Consider the following 18,746-nt stretch of genomic DNA (forward strand, 5'->3'; position numbering starts at 1 on the left):
GTCTTAACCACTGGACCACCAAGGAAGTCCCTAAATGTACCTATTCTTGACCATAAAAAAGATGTGCAAATCTTTCTTAGAGAAAAATATAAATTTTTTTATTTACAACCTTTAAGGAAAGCCTAATTAAATAAATGGAGACCCCTTGGGATAGGAAGAATACAGCTGATCCTTGAACAAGACAGGTCTGAACTGCACAAATCCACTTATACATGAATTTTTTTCAATAGTAAATACTACAGCACTACACAATCCACAGTTGGTTGAATCTGTGGAGGCAGAAGCAGCGATATGGATGGCCGACTATAAGTTACATGTTGATTTTCAACTGTGTGGAGGGTTGGTGCCCCAACACCCACGCTGTTCTAGGGTCAACTGTAGATATACTATAGACATCAATCTCCTTTAAATTAAACCTATAGATTCAAGGCAATACAATTTTTAAAATCCTAACAATATTATACACAGAATTTAACAAGCTGATTCTCAAATTCATATGGAAAAGCAAAAGTACAAAATACAAATAGATTTATATTAGCCTCCTGTGGCTGCTGTGACACATTAGAGCCACAAACTCAGTATTCTGTTCCATCTCCACATCTCCTTCTCCTCTGTGTCTGTCTACAAGTCAGTTTATTCTGTTAGATTGGGGGGGGAGTGGGTGGTATATACTTCAAAGATGACATGCTGTTGTGCTCACTAGACATAAGTTTTTAAAAAATTAGATGTTATATAAGGGTCATGAAGATTTCTTTCAGTAATGGTGAAGATTATCTCATAACCTCTGCCATAATGCCATAAACATTTTTCATGTAATGTCCCATTTTTTTGTTTTTCTTTGTTCTTCTGTTTCACATAGGACAGATTTTAGATTCTGAGCCAGTTTTTTTGCACAGGTCCTTCAGGTAACCCAAGGATTCTTTCTGATCAGAATACTGACTTTAAACGTTTTTTCTACCATTCTTAATTGAAAGGAAGTTACTCACAGAAGAGCAACTTCACTCTCCTCATACCTAATATATTCATTCATGAACTACATAATATTTACTAAGCGCCTTTCATATGCCAGGCACTATGCTGAGTCTAGGGATATGAGGTTGAAGAGACATGCTTCTACTCTCCGGAAGGCTTAAGATACAGGCATGCAAATAAGTAATTACACTGTAATAAATAACCAAATTACTAGAAGTAAGTAGGAAAAGTCCCTATACCTACCAGATGATAAGAGAAGACTTCACCAAAGCTCTACAGATTTTCCCCTGAGACTGAAGGAAGAGTAAAGGCTTTCAGGTATAAGTATGATTTTCTTTCCCTGCTTTTTCTTTAATACAATTGCCATTTTACATAATATAGTATTAGGTGCCTTCTTAATAGCATCTGATCTACTTTCTCACTGCACCAGCGGGCTTCCTAGAATACAATTCTTATTATCACTCATATTCATGTAATACTGCTCTTACGTGAAGTATACCTAACTCATGGTTGGCCCATAATTAATGGATAGTGGTATTTTCTAAAAATGCATTAATGCACACATCCAAACCATATTAAGTTTTCAATTTAGAGTTCATACAAAGTCTACTTCCTTTCTATAGTAGTTATAGCTCCAGACTGCAGTTTTGAAATCCAATAAGTGGGATTATTATTTTGTTGTTGATACTTCTTTCTTTCTTCCTCCTTCCTTCCTCCCTCTTATTCTTTCTTTCTTAATAAGAAGGTTAAAAGAAATGGGTTATTAATGACAGTACAGTAAATAACATTAGCAAAAGCACAGGCATCACAGAAAGTGATGTCTCATTCAGTATTACTGAAATGTAAAATACCAGAGAGGGGTAACAAGAGGTTGAAGAAGATAATGTGACTAAGGTAAATTTATTTTTCTTTTTCTACCACATTGTCAAAGATGCAAGTTTCATGTCTTAGTAACCTGGAGATGACGATGCCATTTACACAAATAGAAAAAAAAGAAAGAATGAAAACAATTTAGATTGTGTAGACATTTGATCTTAGAAAGAATAGATCTAACAAACATACTAATTGCCTATTTTTCTATTCTCTCCAAAATCTATTTCTACTGCATGATCCTTCTAAAAGACACATTAAATAATATATGAACATACATATATATACAAATTGTGATTGAATTTAGAATCCAGAAAAAACAATGTTTTAACCAAAAAAAAAAAGAAAGAAAGAAAAAGGTATGCTTTCTTTTCTAGGACACTGAAAACTTGTAACCCAACATGTTTCTCTTTTCACTTTGGCTGCCAGGAAATCTAAGAATCAAATTCAATGCCTTATAGCTATAATCAGCTCATCTCTGGAACCTGATAATGTTACCTTTAAGTAATGGCTCTTCGGTTGCTTGTTTTATCACTAATTGTTCTATTCCACATTTTATTCAGTCCTATAAGCCATGTAAAATGCTTTGGATGCAATAAAATCCTTAATGAAAGAAACATTAATGCAAAAATGGCTTACAATATTTTGAAACAGCTTGTTTTACTAAGCAAATTAATCAGTAATATTGTTTATGTAAATAATCTGCTCAGTAAATCACTTCTTCATAAATACACAAAGATAAAACATTTCAATGAAGTCAAATTAATTTTTTAAATCAGTAAGAGTCAAATTAAAGACTATAGTTTATACAAATTAAAGAATATAAAGAGTCTAATGACATGTATATAGGATTACTTGCTAACTTTGCCCATCAAATCCTAAGAACATATTCAAATATCAAGTTAGTTTATTTTTATAGGCAGTTTACACTTCACAATGACTCCTACACATTTTCAGATTTCCAGGCATATCCGTTCCAAGTTAATCTACACCACTTTCAAGTTATTTACTTAATGAACATATATGGTACTTGTTTCTTTTATACATTACTTTTTATACCTAATGAACACTAGGTTATTTTTTTCTAAGATATTTTTTTTTCTAAGATATTTTAATCTGATTTTCTTTCTGAAAACATTAATATATTCAGATTGGAGAACAATTAGATATTTTTCAGATATAATCAATAATCAACTGATCATAAATTTCTTCTCTGAATGTAAAAAGGTAAAAATATGGGGGCCGAGTTGCTTTGTATGAAGCCAATTTTCAGTCTCATTCATTTAAGAGAACCTCTTATTATCAGCATCTGATGTCCAGTGTCTTGAAAATTGTTGTTTATGTTTCAGGGGTTTTTTTGTTCTTTTGTTTGTCTGTTTCAAGCAGGTACGAACATCAGATAAGGAAAGTCATTCCTGACATATGGCAAACAAATGAGGTATACCTTCAGCTACTCCAGTTTAATGTCTTAAGAGTTTCCAGCCCATGGTGAGAGGAAAGGGAATCCAGGTAGAGCCAGTGGAATCCATGAGTTGAGAAAATGAGCTGATAGTGCAAGGAAACCAAGGTAATTAGAGGCCACAGGACAGAGCACCAAAGAGGAGAGAGCTGTATACAGTGAGATCCTCGAAGACTGGAGAGGGTTCTCTTTCAGTGTGATCATAAATAGTTGCAAGGAAACTTCCCAAGACAGGAAAAAGTACTATGTGAGAGAATATGAGAGAACAGTACCAGATACTCACATAAGCTGGGGAACAGCACCTGTTCCCAAGAGTGGGGCTACAAAAAATCCCTCATACCTGTGGGCACTGAATAGAATACTCAGGAAGGTATTGCCTCACAGTAGGTAATAATCATCCCTAGATGGATCCACTCAACAAACCCTAAAAGCAAGACCTGAAATGATTAAACTGTTTTCAAGTAATTTAACTGCATCCCAGTAAAAAGCTCAAGAATTTATAGGAATACAAAAATATCCAGAAGCTAAGAAGGTAAAATTCAAATATGAGACATCCAAAGATTACTCAGCATACAAAGAGGCAAGAAAACAACCCAGGATGAGAAGAATAATCAACTGATGGAACTGACCCAGAATAGATAGAGATGTTAGAATGAGCAGAGGATATTAAGTTATTTTACTTGTATTCCACATGTTCAAGAAGCTAAGAAGATATACAGACAATATAATTTTATACACACACACACACAAAATGAACTAGATAAAAACTACATCTGAGATGAAAAATAAACTAGTGGGATTAATGGCAGATTGCATGTAGCAGAAGAGACTAGTGAATTTGAAGAGTAGAAATAGGAACTACTCAAGATAAAACAGAAGAAAGAATCTAAAAAAATGAAAAGAATCAGTTCTTTTCCAAAAGCTATGAGTCCCTCCAATATACTAATAATACTTCCTAATATATGAACCTGATATTAATACTTTTTAATATACTAATAAATGAAATACATAAAAGAATAAATAAATAAAAGTAGGGAGGGGAGAAATAACTGGGAGGAAATGTCCCAAAATTTTCCAAACTTTATGAAAACTCTAAACCCACAAATCTAAGAATCTTGATGAACCCCATGGCAAGAAATATTGAGAAAACTGCACCATGGCACATCATAATCAAACTGCTCAAAACCAATGATGAAGAGAAAATCTTAAAAGCATCCAAAAAAAACTAATTATATATATATAAATTATATATATATAAATTATATATATATATAAATTATATATATATAAATTATATATATATATAAATTATATCTATATATATATATACATACATACAGAGTAAGATAAAGATTACAGCAGACCTAGGGCCCCAGCGCCCGGGCCATGGCGGCGGCGATGGCGGGAGCTGCTGTCTAAGCAGCGGCTGCGGACCGAGTAACTCGGCCGGGGAGCCCGGGCACCGGGAGAGGCGCTGTGGTGGTGGGAGCGCAGACGGCTGGAGACTGCCTACCTCTCCTCCTCCCCGGCGGCGGAGGCCTCGTGGCGGGGGTCTGTGCCCGGTCACCATGACGACGCTGACGAATGCCCAGAATGAAAGCAAAACGTGGGAACTGAGTCTGTATGAGCTCCACCGGACCCCTCAGATGTGCCAGAGAGGTAGAGCAAGTATTACTATCTTCATTTGAAAGATAGTAAACAGTTTGAAATTACCTTCGCCGCTCCTCAGTTCCGCATGATGGGTCAGTGCATGTAAGACTCACCTTCAGAGTTTATTAAAAATGGAATTCCCGCTGGCCCCTACCTGTAACATTGCGATACAGTAATGGGATGGGACCCTAGAATCTTCATTTTTAACATGCATCCTAGAGGATTCTTATATAGGTAGTACCAGGACTGCACTGTAAGAAATTCTGTTGACCAAGTAAGTCTTCCACAGATGGAAAATCTATGCCATGCCCATCCCTAGGCCTATCACCAAATCTCAGATCCTCCTATTCCAAAGCTCCTACTCTTAGAATTCCCAATTTCCTCAAGTGGACAACGGGAGGTACCCAAATTCTGACATCTCACTGTATTTCTCAAGACTCCAAGTTCATGGACCACTTGTTTCTAAAACCCCTTTCCCCCCAACCCACCCACTGCCTTTCCACTCATCGACACCTCCAGGAAGCCATCATGGATGGCACAGAGATTGCAGTTTCCCCTCGGTCGCTGCATTCAGAGGTCCTGTGCCCCATCTGCCTGGACATGCTAAAGAATACGATGACAACCAAGGAGTGCCTCCACCGATTCTGCTCTGATTGCACTGTCACGGCCCTGCGCAGCAGGAACAAGGAGTGCCCTACCTGCAGAAAGAAGCTGGTATCCAAGCGGTCTCTGTGGCCAGACCCCAACTTCGATGCTCTGATCTCTAAGATCTACCCCAGCCGGGAGGACTATGAGGCCCACCAAGACAGGGTGCTCATCCGCCTCAGCCACCTGCACAACCAGCAGGTGCTGAGCTCCAGCACTGAGGAGGGGCTGCGCATGCAGGCCATGCACAGGGCCCAGCATGTGAGATGGCGGATGCCTGGGTCAGATCAGACCACAACAATAAGTCAGGAGGAATGAGAACCGGGGGAGGGAGAGGGGGGTGGAGAGGACGTGAGCTCAGACTCTGCCCCTGACTGTGCCCCAAGCCCTGCTCCCAAGCGACCCCATAGAGGAGGCACCGGGGGAGCAGTGTAGGGACAGAGGGAGGTGGCACTGGTGGGGTGGGTGGAGGTGCCGGTTCTGAAGACTCTGGTGACCAGGGAGGGACCCTGGGAGGAGGAACCTTGCCCCCCACCAAGCCCTCCTGGGGCTTCCAGTCCCCCAGAGCCAGGTGGAGAAACTGAGCTCGTGTTCCGGCCCCACCCTCTGCTCGTGGAGAAGGGAGAATACTGCCAAACTAGGTATGTGAAGACAACTGGGAATGCCACAGTGGACCATCTCTCCAAGTACTTGGCCCTGCGCACGGCCCTCGAACAGAGGCATCAGCAAGAGGCAGGGGAGCCAGGAGGGCCTGGAGGGGGCGCCTCTGACGCTGGAGGACCTGATGGGGGAGGCGGGGAGGGTGGGGGTGCCAGAGGAGGTGACTGCTCTGAAGAGCCTGCCTTGCCCAGTCTGGAGGGTGTCAGCGAAAAGCAGTATACCATCTACATCGCCCCCGGGGGTGGAGCTTTCATGACACTGAATGGCTCGCTGACCCTGGAGCTGCTGCATGAGAAGTTCTGGAAAGTGTCCCAACCACTGGAGCTCTGCTATGCCCTCACCAAGGATCCAAAGTAACCCCGCAAGGGGACAGCCAGAGGATGGGGACCATGGGGTGTCCCTGAGTCCTGGCCCACCACCCAGCTTCTTTGTCCCCCAGAGTCCCCCAGCCCAGCCAGCCAGCAAGAGGACACAAACGAGGACAAGTGGCTTTTATACAATTATCTATATCAGATTCTTCTATATTGTACAGAGTGGGGCCTGCGCCCCCATCTACTGACTTTTCTGTTGCCCCCAACCTCCCATCCATGCAAGATGTTGGGAAGGGTGAAGAGCCCTTCCCTTCATGCCCTTCTACCAACAACAACAAATTTGCTTTTTTTCCTCTTCGGGGAGGGAAAAAAAAAAAAAAAAGATAACAGCAGACTTCTTATCAGAAACAATGCAAGCAAAAAAACAGTGGAGTAAAATCTTTCAAGGACAAAGGAAAAAAGCCATCAACCAAGAATTCTAATCGTAGCAAAACATCTTTCAAAAAAGAAGGAAAAATAAAGACTTTTTAACATAAACAAAAGCATAAGGGATCCATCACCAGCAGACCATCATTACAAAACAAATGTTAAAGGAAATCCTTCCAACAAAAACAAAATGATGCTGGCTGGCTGGAAATATCCATCTCTGCAAAGGAATGAAGAGCGCTCAAAATGGTACCACATGGGTAAATATATATCTTTTTCCTCATTATTTAAAAGTATCTAAAAGATAACTGCTTGCTTAGACAAAACAATTACAGGGTTTACAACATGTATCAATATAAGTGAATGTATGACCAGAAAAGTATAAAGGCTGGGAAGAGAAATTAAAGTACACTCTGTAAAGTTCTTACACAACACAAGAAGTGGTAGAATATCACTTAATAGTAAGTAGACTCTGAGAAGTTGAAGATATATAAATCATACTATAAATCATATAACAATAACTAAAATAAAAGATTATAGCTAATAAGACAAATTTAAAAAATCATAAATGTATTCAACTAATATAAAAAAAGGGAAAACAGAAAACTAAGAAAAGATAAGCCAAATAGAAAACAGCAAGATAACAGACACAAACTTAAATCAAACTCAAACAAATCAATAATGACTTTAAATGTATGTCATCCAGATCTAAATGGCAAGTTATTGGTCTGAATCTGAAATGAACAATTACAAGTAATGAGACTAAATCAGTAATCAAAAACCTCCTAACAAAGAAATGTCCAGAACCAGATGGCTTCACTGGTGAATTCTGCCAAACATTTAAAGAATTCATACCAATCCTTCTCAAACTCTTTTCCATATAATGGAAACAGAGGGAGTACTTCCAAACTCATTTTGCAAAGCTAGCATTACCCTGATAACATAACCAGACAAAATCACTACAGAGAAAGAAAAAAAGAAAAGAAAAGAAAAGAACGTTACAGGCCAATATACCTGGAAAACATAGATCCTTAACAAAACATTGGCAAACCAAACGCAACAATATATTAAAAGGATCATAACCATGATTAAGCGGGATTTATTCCAGGCATGCAAGAATGGTTCAAACATCACAAATTAACCAATGTGATTCACAGATTAACAAAATGAAGGTTAAAAGTCATATGATCATCTCAACAGATACAGAAAAAGCATTTTAAAAAAACTCAACATCACATTCATAATAAATACTCTCAACAAACTGGGTATAGAGGGAATGTACTGCCACATAATAAAGGTCATATATGACAAGCCTACAGCTAACATCATATTCAATGGTGAAAAGCTGAAAGAGCAAGGTGCCCACTCTCATCACTCCTATTCAACACAGTATTGGAAGTCCTAGCCAGAGCAATTTGGCCAAAGAGGCAAGAAAAAGAAAAAATAAAAGCCACCAAAATCTGAAAGGAAGAAGTATACCTGTTTCTATTTGCACATGACATGATCTTATAATATAGAAAACCCTAAAGACTCCACTAGAAAACTATCAGACTAATAAATGAATTCAGTACAATTACACAATACAAAATCGACATACAAAAATCAGTTGTGTGGAAATGTAAATTTGTCCAGTCACTATGAAAAATAGTATAAAGGTTTTCAAAAAGTTAACAATAGAGGGACTTTCCTGGCAGTCCAGTGGTTAAGACTCCACGCTACCACTGCAGGGGGCATGGGTTTGATCCCTGGTTGGGAAACTAAGATCCCACCTCAGGCGGCGTGGCCAAGAAATTTAAAAAAATGTTAAAAAGGGGCTTCCCTGGTGGCACAGTGGTTGAGAGTCCACCTGCCGATGCAGGGGACACGGGTTCGTGCCCTGGTCCAGGAAGATCCCACATGCCGCAGAGCGGCTAGGCCCATAAGCCATGGCCACTGAGCCAGCATGTCCGGAGCCTGTGCTCCGCAACGAGAGAGGCCACGACAGTGAGAGGCCCACATAACGCAAAAAAAAAAAAAAAAAAAAAAAAAAATGTTAAAAAAAAAAAAGGGGAACTTACCTTGTGACGCAGTGGTTAAGAATCCACCTGCCAATGCAGAGGACACAGGTTCAATCCCTGGTCCAGGGAGATCCCACATGCCACGGAGCAACTAAGCCCACATGCCACAACTACTGAGCCTGCGCTCTAGAGCCCACAAGCCACAACTAGTGAGCCCACACACCACAACTACTGAAGCCCACATGCCTAGAGCCTGTGCTCCGCAACAAGAGAAGCCACCGCAATGAGAAGCCCACGCACCACAACGAAGAGTAGCCCCCACTTGCCGCAACTAGAGAAAGCCCACACACAGCACTGAAGACCCAACACAGCCAAAAATAAATAAATAATTTTTTTAAAAAAAATTAACAATAGAACTACCACATGATCCAGCAATTCTACTTCTGGGTATATACCCAAAGGAGACGAAACCACTACTTTGAAGAGATATCTGCACTCCCATGTTCAGTGCAGCATTATTTACAACAGCCAAGATACGGAAACAACCTAAGTGTCTGGCAACAGATGAATGGATAAAGAAAATGTGATATATACTCATTTGTATGGACATGTGTATGTCCATACAAAGGAATATTATTCAGTCAAAAAAAAGAAGAAAATCCTGTCATTTGCTACAGCATAGGTAGACTTTGAGGGCATCATGCTAAGTGAAATAAGACAGAAAGACAAATATTGTATGATCTCGTTTATATGTGAAATTTAAAGACAGCAAACTCATAGAAACAGAGAACAGAATGGTGGTTGAGGCAGGAGGTAGGGGTGGGGAAAATGGGTGAAGAGAGTGAAAAGGTATAAATTTTTAGTTATAAGATAAATAAGTTCTGGGGATATAATGAATAGCACAGTGACAAAGAAAAAAAAGTCATCCAACATCTCAATTCAAAGGCCGAGATTCTTAGATTAGAATAAAAATTAAGACTCAAATATATACTGCCACCAAGAAATCCACTTTATATAAAGAAACAAATAGATTAAAAAGACAGGAAAATATATACTAGTCAATGAAAGCAGAAGTCTATATATTACTATCAAAGTAGATTCCAGAGCAAAGACTATTACCAAGGTTAAAGATATCATTTCATAATGCTAAAGAACTCAATTTATCAAGAGGAAATAATAACCCTAAATGTTTAGACACCTAATAACAGAGCTTCAAAATACATTAAGCAAAATCTGATAGAACTCAAAAAGAAATAGACAAACCCCCCCAATTACAGTCAGAAATTTCAGTCCCCCCATCAATAATTTGTAAAAACAAGGAGACAAATTCAGCAAGGATACAGGAGACCTGAACAATACTATCAAACAACTTATCCTGACATTTTTCAAACACTCAACCCACCAAAAGCAGAATATATATTGTTTTCAAGCGAATATGGAACATCCATCAAGTTAAAACATATTCCTGACTGTCAAATTTCGATAAATTTTAAAGAATTCAAGTCATAAAACATATGTTTTCTGACTATAATGAAATCAAATTAGAAATCAATAACAGAAAGATATCAGGATAATCCACCAATATTTGAAGCTAAAAAACACACTTGTATGGATCAAAGAAGAAATCAAAAGGGGAGTTAGAACGCATTTTGGACCTAGCTGTAAATGAAAATACAAAATACCATAATTTGTGGGATGCTGTTTAGGGGAAAATTTATATCACCAAATGCCTACATTAGACAGAAAAAGGTCTCAAATCAATAACCTCAGTTTACACTTTAAGAGGCTACAAAAAGAGCAAATTAAACTAAGACTAAGCAGAAAAAGGGAATAATAAAGACCAAAGCAGAAATCAATGAAATAAAAACAGAAAAACAGAGAAAAATCAATGAAGCCACAAACTGGTCCTTCTAGACGATCAATAAAAGAGATAAGCCTCCAGCCAGAGTGATCAGGAAAGAAAGACAAATTAGGAATAAGAGGGGTGACATCATCACAGATTCTATAGATATCAAAGGACAATAACGGAGCATTATAAACAACTTTATACCTATAAATTTGACAACTTATATGAAATCGGAAAATCCCTTGAACGATACAAACTACCAATGTTCTCTCAAGAAGAAACAGATAACCTGAACAGCCCTCTATTAAAGTAGTTAAAAACCTTCCCTCAAAGAAAACTCCATATCTAGATGGCTTCATTGGTGAATTCTACCAAACATTTAAGGAAAAAAAATACCAATTTTACATGAACAATTCCAGAAAACTGAAAAGAAAGGAATGCTTCTCAATTAATATTATGAGGCTAACATTACCTGTTATAAAAAAGCAAAAACATTACAAGAAAAGTACAGACCAATATCCCTCATAAACATAATTACAAAATTACAAATGTTTTAGAGTATCAAATCCAACAATATATAAAAATGACATATCACAATCAACTTAGGTTTGCAGAGGATTGCAGAGTTGATTTAACACTTGAAAATCCATGACTATAATTTATCACATTAACAGAATGAAAAAAAATTTAAAAACCTGTTAACCTCAATAGAAACAGAAAAAGCATTTGACGTATCTAATATCTATTCTTGATGAAAACTCTCAGCAAACTAGAAAGAGAATAAAACTTTCTCAACATGACAAAGGGCATCTATAAAAACCTACAATTAACATCATATTGTATGGTAAAAAACTGATCACTTTACCCTTAAGATCAAGAAAAAGACAAGGATGTCCACTCTCACCACTTCTATTCTACACTGTGCTAGAGATTCCAATAAGTTCAAGACAAGAAAAAGATATAAAGGCATCCAGGTTAAAAAGAAGCAAGACCATCTTTATTCACAGACAATGAGATCATGTATGTAAAAAACAAAAAATCCCATGAAATCTATAAAATACTAATAAGTGCGTTTAGCAAGGTTTCAGGATACAAGCTCAATATACGAAAATCAACTGCATTTCCTTTTACTAGCAATCAGAAATAGTCATGAAGGGGCTTCCCCGGTGGTGCAGTGGTTAAGAGTCTGCCTGCAAGTGCGGGGCACACGTATTCGATCCCTGGTCTGGGAAGATCCCACATGCCGCAGAGCAATTAAGCCCATGCGCCACAACTACTGAGCCTGAGTTCTAGAGCCCGCAAGCCACAACTACTGAGCCCACGCATCTAGAGTCTGTACTCGGCAACAAGAGAGGCCACCTCAATGAGATGCCCACGTACCACAACGAAGAGTGGCCCCCGCTCACCACAACTAGAGAAAAGCCCGCGTGCAGCAACGAAAACCCAACGCAGCCAAAAATAAAATAAATTTTTTTTAAAAATGGTCATGAAGATATCATTTACAATGGTATCAAAAGTAGAAAATATTTAGGGATAAGTGACAAAAGATGTGTAAGACCTGTAGATTAAAAAGTATAAAATGCTGCTAGAGAAATTAAAGAAGCCCTATATAAAATGAAGAAACATACCTTGTTCATGAGTCAGAGAATTCAATATTGTCAATTTTTCCCAAAGTGACCTACAAATTCATCACAATCCCGATCAAAACCCCAGCAAGAATTTGTTTGTTTGTTTATTTATTTATGAGAAACTGACAAGCTAATTTTAAAACCCATACAGGAAGGTAAAGGACCTGGCATAGCTCCCTCCCACCACTCCAAAAAAACACAAACCTTTGAAAAAGAAGAACAAAGTTGGAGGGACAACACCATCTAATTTCAAGATTTATTATCAAGTTACGGTAACAACAACAAAAAAAGCCACTGTGGTACAGGCATCAACACAGACAAACAGATCACCAGAACAAAACAGAGTCCCAAAATAGAACCATACATATATAGAAAACTGAGTTTTGGAAAAAGTACAAAGGCAATTCAGTGGAGAAAGGGCAGTCATTTTCAACAAATGGTGCTGGAAAATTTGGATATCCATATGCAAAAAAATAAACTTCAATCCATACCTCAAACCATATTTGCAGAGTTCACTCAAGATGGATCACAGACCTAAATATAGATCCTAAAATTTTAAAACTCTAGAAGAAAACATAGGAGAAAATTTTTGTGACCTTGACTTTGGGCAAAGATTTCAGATACAACACCAAAAGCATGAACCATAAAAGAAAAACTTGATACATTGACTTTATCAAAATTAAGAATTCCTACTCCTTCTAAGAAAATAATAGAATTAAAAGACATCCAAAGACTGGGGGAAAAAAAAATCTTTGCAAATCATGTATCTGATAAAGTACTTGTATCCAGAATATATACAGAATTTTCAAAACTAAATAAGAAAGCAAAAAACTCAATTTAAAAATAGGTGAAAGATTTGAACTTGATTTCATCAAAGAAGTTATACAATGGCAAATTAAGCACATGAAAAGAAGCTCAATGTTATTAGATATCAGGGAAACACTAATTATATCCACTACATAACTTATTATAGTGGCTGACAAGAGAAAGAAATACCATACCAAGTGGTGTTGGTGCATTTGTGGAGGAACTAGAACTCTCACACACTGCTTGTAAGGATGTAAAATGGTAAAAATACAGAAAACAGTATATCAGCTTCTAAAAAGAAACACACAACTGCCATAGGATCCATCCATGCCATTCCTAAGTATTTATTCCAAGAGAAAAGAAAGCATATATCTATATAACACGTACATCTCACAGCAGTTTTATACGGAATAGTCCAAAACTGAAAACCCACATGTCCATCAACATGTGAATGGGATAATCAAATTATAACATATCCATACAATGGAATATTACTCAGCAATAAGAGCAAAGTACTATAGACACACCACCACAAAACAAATAGAGGAATTTCAAAGTATGCTGAGTAGAAGAAACCAATCAAAAAAGAGTAAATACTGTTAATTCCATATATATATAAAATACAAACTAATGTAGAGGAGAGCAGATCAGTGGTTGCCCAGGGAAGGGGTAGGATGGCAGGCAAGGAAGGGTGAGAGGAAGGGATTACAAAGGGGCAAAAGGAAACTTTGGGAGGTTACAGATATATTTATTTTCTTGATTGTCTATGTTCCTAATCTTGATTGTCATGATGGCTTCACAAGGTATATGTATGTCAAAAATATGTATATGTATATGTATGTACTCAATTACCCCAATGTTCATAGCAGCATTATTTACAATGGAAACAACCTAAGTGTCCATCAATGGATGAAAGGATAAAGAAGATATTGGTGTATATACACAATGGAATGCTACTTAGCCACAAAAAAGAATGAAATATTGCCATTTGTAGCAACATGGGTGGACTTGGAGGGTATTACACTAAGTGAAATAAGTCAAAGAAAGACAAATACTGTATGATATCACTTATATGTGGAATCTAAAAAATACAAGAAAACAGTGAATATAACAAAAACAGCAGCCTCACAGATATAGAGAACAAACTAGTAGTCACCAGTGGGGAGAGGGAAGGGGGGAGGTACAATATAGGGGTAGGGGATTAAGAGGTACAAACTACTATGCATAAAATAAGCTAAAAGGATATATTGTACAACGTGGAGAATATAGCCAATATTTTATAACTATAAATGGAGTATAACCTTTAAAAATTGTGAATCACTGTATTTTATACCTGTAACTTATATAATATTGTATATCACCTGTACTTCAATTTTTGCAAAAGCATTCAATTATATGCTTTAAATATGTGTGATTTATTTTCTGTCAATTACACCTCAATAAAGCTACTAAAAAGAATGATCCAACAATAATCAATATATTTATTAGCTAATAAACACTTATCTTTTTTTTAAGAAGACTGAACTGTTACCTTGCCATACAAGAAAATTATCAATAACATTTACTCAATATCCACTTCATGCCGAGAATTATGTTAGCCATTTAGTTAGATACCAAGTTACCTGCTAACTTACTATCATTATCTTAAGGCCATTAATTGTAAAAAAAAAAACCCAAAAAACAGAGGGGGCAGGGGGAGAGGTCAACATGAAACTTCAGCAACTAGACAAGGCCTTATTTCTATTTTTTAATAATTCTAACTTCCAGTTCCTAAAAATCAAACACACAGCAATATCAATAAACACAGTAGATTTAAATCTAAATCCTCCAAGTTCTATAAATTCATCTGGAATTGCCCTTTAGTGGGAACACATGCCAGGACAAAGGCTTACACCAGATATTTAAATTACGTTCTCATATATTGGGATGCACTGAATTCTATAAATACCCTGGGTGAATGGCAGTTCCATTTAAAGGTTAAAAATACAGTTTAGATGGGATCAAACAAAAGTCAAAATCCTGTGTAATTGGCAATGCCCCATTATTCTGCAAACTAGTTTCCTCACAGAGTTTACTTTATGTAAAACCTGCACTTAACTTGCAAAAAGGATCTGAAGCGGCTCTCCCATCTGCAAAATGGGAGAACTCTAAGACACCTTTCAGTCTTTGCCATTCTACTCTCTCCCACTCATTTTCTTAGGAATCACATTAATCATATTTCAAACAAAGTAACTGTAACCACTTAAAGATACATAATATTTTATTCAATTAATTAATATGTTCGAACCAAGTGCAGGATTTGGAGGTCCAACTGTTTTTGTTCTATATTTTGACAAGGTTTACCTCAGCACCATTGACATCTGAAGCTAGAATATTGTTGTGAGGGATTATCCTGTGCGTTTCAAGATGTTTAGCAGCATACCTGCTACCCACTAGATGCCAGTAGCACCTCTCTCCAATTGTGAAAACCGAAAGTGTCTCCAGACAGTCTCACTGTCCCCAGGGGAGCAAAACTGTCCCTGGTTGAGAATTACTGTTCTAAAATGAGTGCAGTAATCTCTGTATGGACCTCCTCCACTCACGGGGCAGGGAGTATCTGAAAGCACAAAGTCCTCCATTTGAAGGTTCATAAGGATATTTTAAATGTTTATGTACAGTATATGCTCCATCTAAAAATACATAAAATAAATTTCTAAAAAGCAAAGGGTTTTTTTAAAAAAAAACTATTGTTTTGTTTTCAAACTGAGAAATCTAGGCACTACAAAATATCTGATATGTATGACCTCTTAATTTAGACCACGTCTCCAGGGTGGAAAAAAAACTTCTATGCCAAAGAAGTATATATGAACTATTTCTTAACCATTCCATAACTAAAGAACTGTGGCAGTTAATTTAGGAAATGTCAATACTCTATTGGAACTCAACTTTATAGCTCTGCCATTACCCAGCCTACAGTTTGTCCCAAGTAGGTGTCAAATTCCATTAAGTCTTCAATTTCAAACTGCCATTATCTGTGATAAATCTCCTACATCCACACATTAACTTTCCCTGTCTCAGTCCCCTAGCCAAATTTTTCTTCAACAGCTTAACTCTCAAGTAGAATTTAAATAAAAAGATGACAACCTCAACTATATTTAGAAGATTTATATTTTCTTGAAAAAAATCTTTTTACATTGCTAAACTGGATTTAACTGCTTTCTTACTATTCCACAGGAATAAACACAATTTACTTGTGATATAGATTTGCTGCCATCAATGTAGAAAGAGTAAAAATCAAACTGGAGACATGAAATCTGGGTTCCAGTTCTGGCTCTGCCTCCTAGTAGCGGGATGACCACTTAACATTCCCAAACTTCAACTTTCTCATTTGTAAAACATGGAGGATAATAATTTAACTAACTCTAGAGTTATTGTGAGGATTAATTATAATTTATGTGAAGTCATTCTGTAAACAGTAAAGTACCATACAAATGTTAGGTATTGGTGTTATCCTGTTGGTATGAGTAAACCATATAGTAGAGAAACATGCACCTCAAATAAAAGACATGTCACTGAATAAACGTCATTTTTCGAAACGAACATTCTTTAGGAAGAGAGCCTGAGATGATAAACTCTCAACTAGGATTCAGGCATCTGGGTTCTAAAGTCAGTTCTGCCATTAACTCTCTGCATCAACAAAGGCAAACTAACTTTCCTCTTCACCTCAGATTTCATCTAAAAAGATCCAAGTATTGGACCAGTTGTTCCATAAGTATTATTACAGCCCTTACCAGCCCGAGAAATGACCAAGCGTCCCAAAAATTCCTTTAACACCATATCCACAACTCAAAGAGCAGTTTGGTCGGCCAGCAAAACAGAGGGCAACAGACGGTAAGAAAATTTTAATTAAAAATAGAATTCTATATAATTCTCAAAAGCAAAGGAAGCTATAAACTACCTTGTTTTCTATAATTAATAATAGTTCCACCTCTAAATGATAGTAATTATGAACAAGGTGCATTAACAAGGGCGGGTCTCTTTCCCACAAGCTTTTTGGGAGCCACCCATTTCCCAAAGAGGTATAACTGCTTCCTCTTTGCTCTCCTTAGCCAAAAAACTTGAAAGATTAAGGCTTATATTGTCTGAGATTTTTTTTTTTTTTCATTTCACTTGGGTGGGGATGGCGGTAGTCATCTGACAAACATATCCTATAAACACCATTATCCGCAACACCAAGTCTCCCGAAAGACTAAAAATAATCTAAGTCTTTAGAGTAATAAGTGTTTTTAAAAAAGAGTTCGGGTTATTAACTCAAAATGAGAAAACCCCGTGTTAGTGTGACTAGTGCTTGCCAACTGCCAAGGGTTCCCCTCCCCAAATTATCCGCCCTCCCGCGTCTCTGCAGAGGCGACGCCTCGCCCTCTACTCCCGCATCGCGCCAGGGCGGAGGGAGAGTCCCCAGGGGCTCCCAGGAGAGGGAAGGCCGGACAACCCAGGCCTCCAGGCGCCACCACCCCTCGCCCCTCACCGATGACAATGCGCAGGTGCTTGAGGCGGGTCAGCGCGTCCTTCTTGGTGTCCAGCACCTTCTGGGTAGACTTCTTCACGTCTCCGTGCGGCTTCTTGGAGAACATCCTGCCTCCGCCACGGCCGACTCCGGCCCCCTCCCGGCCCGGTCCCGGCGGCGGAAAGTGGAGGGAATGGGCGGGGGGAGACTAGCGTGAGCGGCTCATTCACTCCCCAGCCTTGCGGGCCCCGGCGCGGCCGACTCCTCCCAGATCCAGGCCAGTGCCGCCACCTCCACCCGCCTCGCGCGGCGGCTGCAAAGCACCTTCGGCTCCGGCTCCAATATGGCGGCTCCCCTCTCCCAGCCCTGCACGGAGCAAAGGAGACCCAGGCGGGTCGACCGCCTTCGCCGCCGCCGCGGCCGCCGCTCGCCGCCACAGGCCGGGGCCCGGTACCCAGGACCCGGAGCCGCGGAGGTGGGGCTCTCGGCGGCAGCGGCACCACTCCTCTCTCCCTGAGGCCCCCTTAAGGTTAAAGATTCTTTAGCAGCTTAGACTCTGTAGAGGCCGACACAGAGACTGAGCGTGGTGATGGGTTTCACGACTTTGCCGTCGGTGGCGAATGGTCCCCGTGGCAACCGCCTTCTGACGTCAAGGGTTCTTGACGTCATGCCAGCGTGAGATCACCCGTGACATTACCCCGCTTTGGTTTCCTGTGCAAGCAGCCAGAGGAGGAGCCCGAGAAAGTCAGGGAAGATAATTCCTGCGTGCGCTTTCGTAAGCCTAGTGACTCTTAGACAAGCTCCCCGAGTAGTTTTTGTGTTTTAAAAGTCCTCCGCCTGTCTCTGCTGTTTACTATGTAAATTAAGATGTAACTTAAGAACATAGCACCAAAACAGATGTGCAATATATTTTAGGTGCCAATTCTGAAGGCTTTGGTAGTAACACCCCCTCATTTCCTTAATTTGAGTTTTGTTTAAAGGATTTTTGT

General features: G+C 38.7%; 1 protein-coding gene and 1 pseudogene across 7 annotated transcripts in view; one reads left to right on the forward strand and one right to left on the reverse strand.

Moving 5' to 3' along the window:
* The window catches only part of RALGAPA1 (Ral GTPase activating protein catalytic subunit alpha 1), a 222,333-nt gene extending 203,972 nt beyond the window's left edge, over positions 1 to 18,361 (reverse strand). For 3 of the 7 annotated variants that reach the window (XM_033428377.2, XM_033428382.2, XM_033428379.2), the window contains exon 1: positions 17,779 to 18,358. In XM_033428377.2, coding sequence (XP_033284268.1) covers positions 17,779 to 17,884 — 106 coding nt within the window. In that variant the 5' untranslated portion in view covers positions 17,885 to 18,358. Of the gene's footprint in view, positions 1 to 17,778 lie in introns of all 7 variants that reach the window. The other 4 variants (XM_012533079.3, XM_049705926.1, XM_049705925.1 and 1 more) reach the window with 3 other exon arrangements.
* LOC101289958 (E3 ubiquitin-protein ligase RING1-like) lies at positions 4,653 to 6,867 on the forward strand (annotated as a pseudogene).
* Positions 18,362 to 18,746: the final 385 nt, after the last annotated feature.

Source organism: Orcinus orca, chromosome 2 (assembly GCF_937001465.1).
Source record: "Orcinus orca chromosome 2, mOrcOrc1.1, whole genome shotgun sequence".
Classification (NCBI taxonomy): Eukaryota; Metazoa; Chordata; class Mammalia; order Artiodactyla; family Delphinidae; genus Orcinus; species Orcinus orca.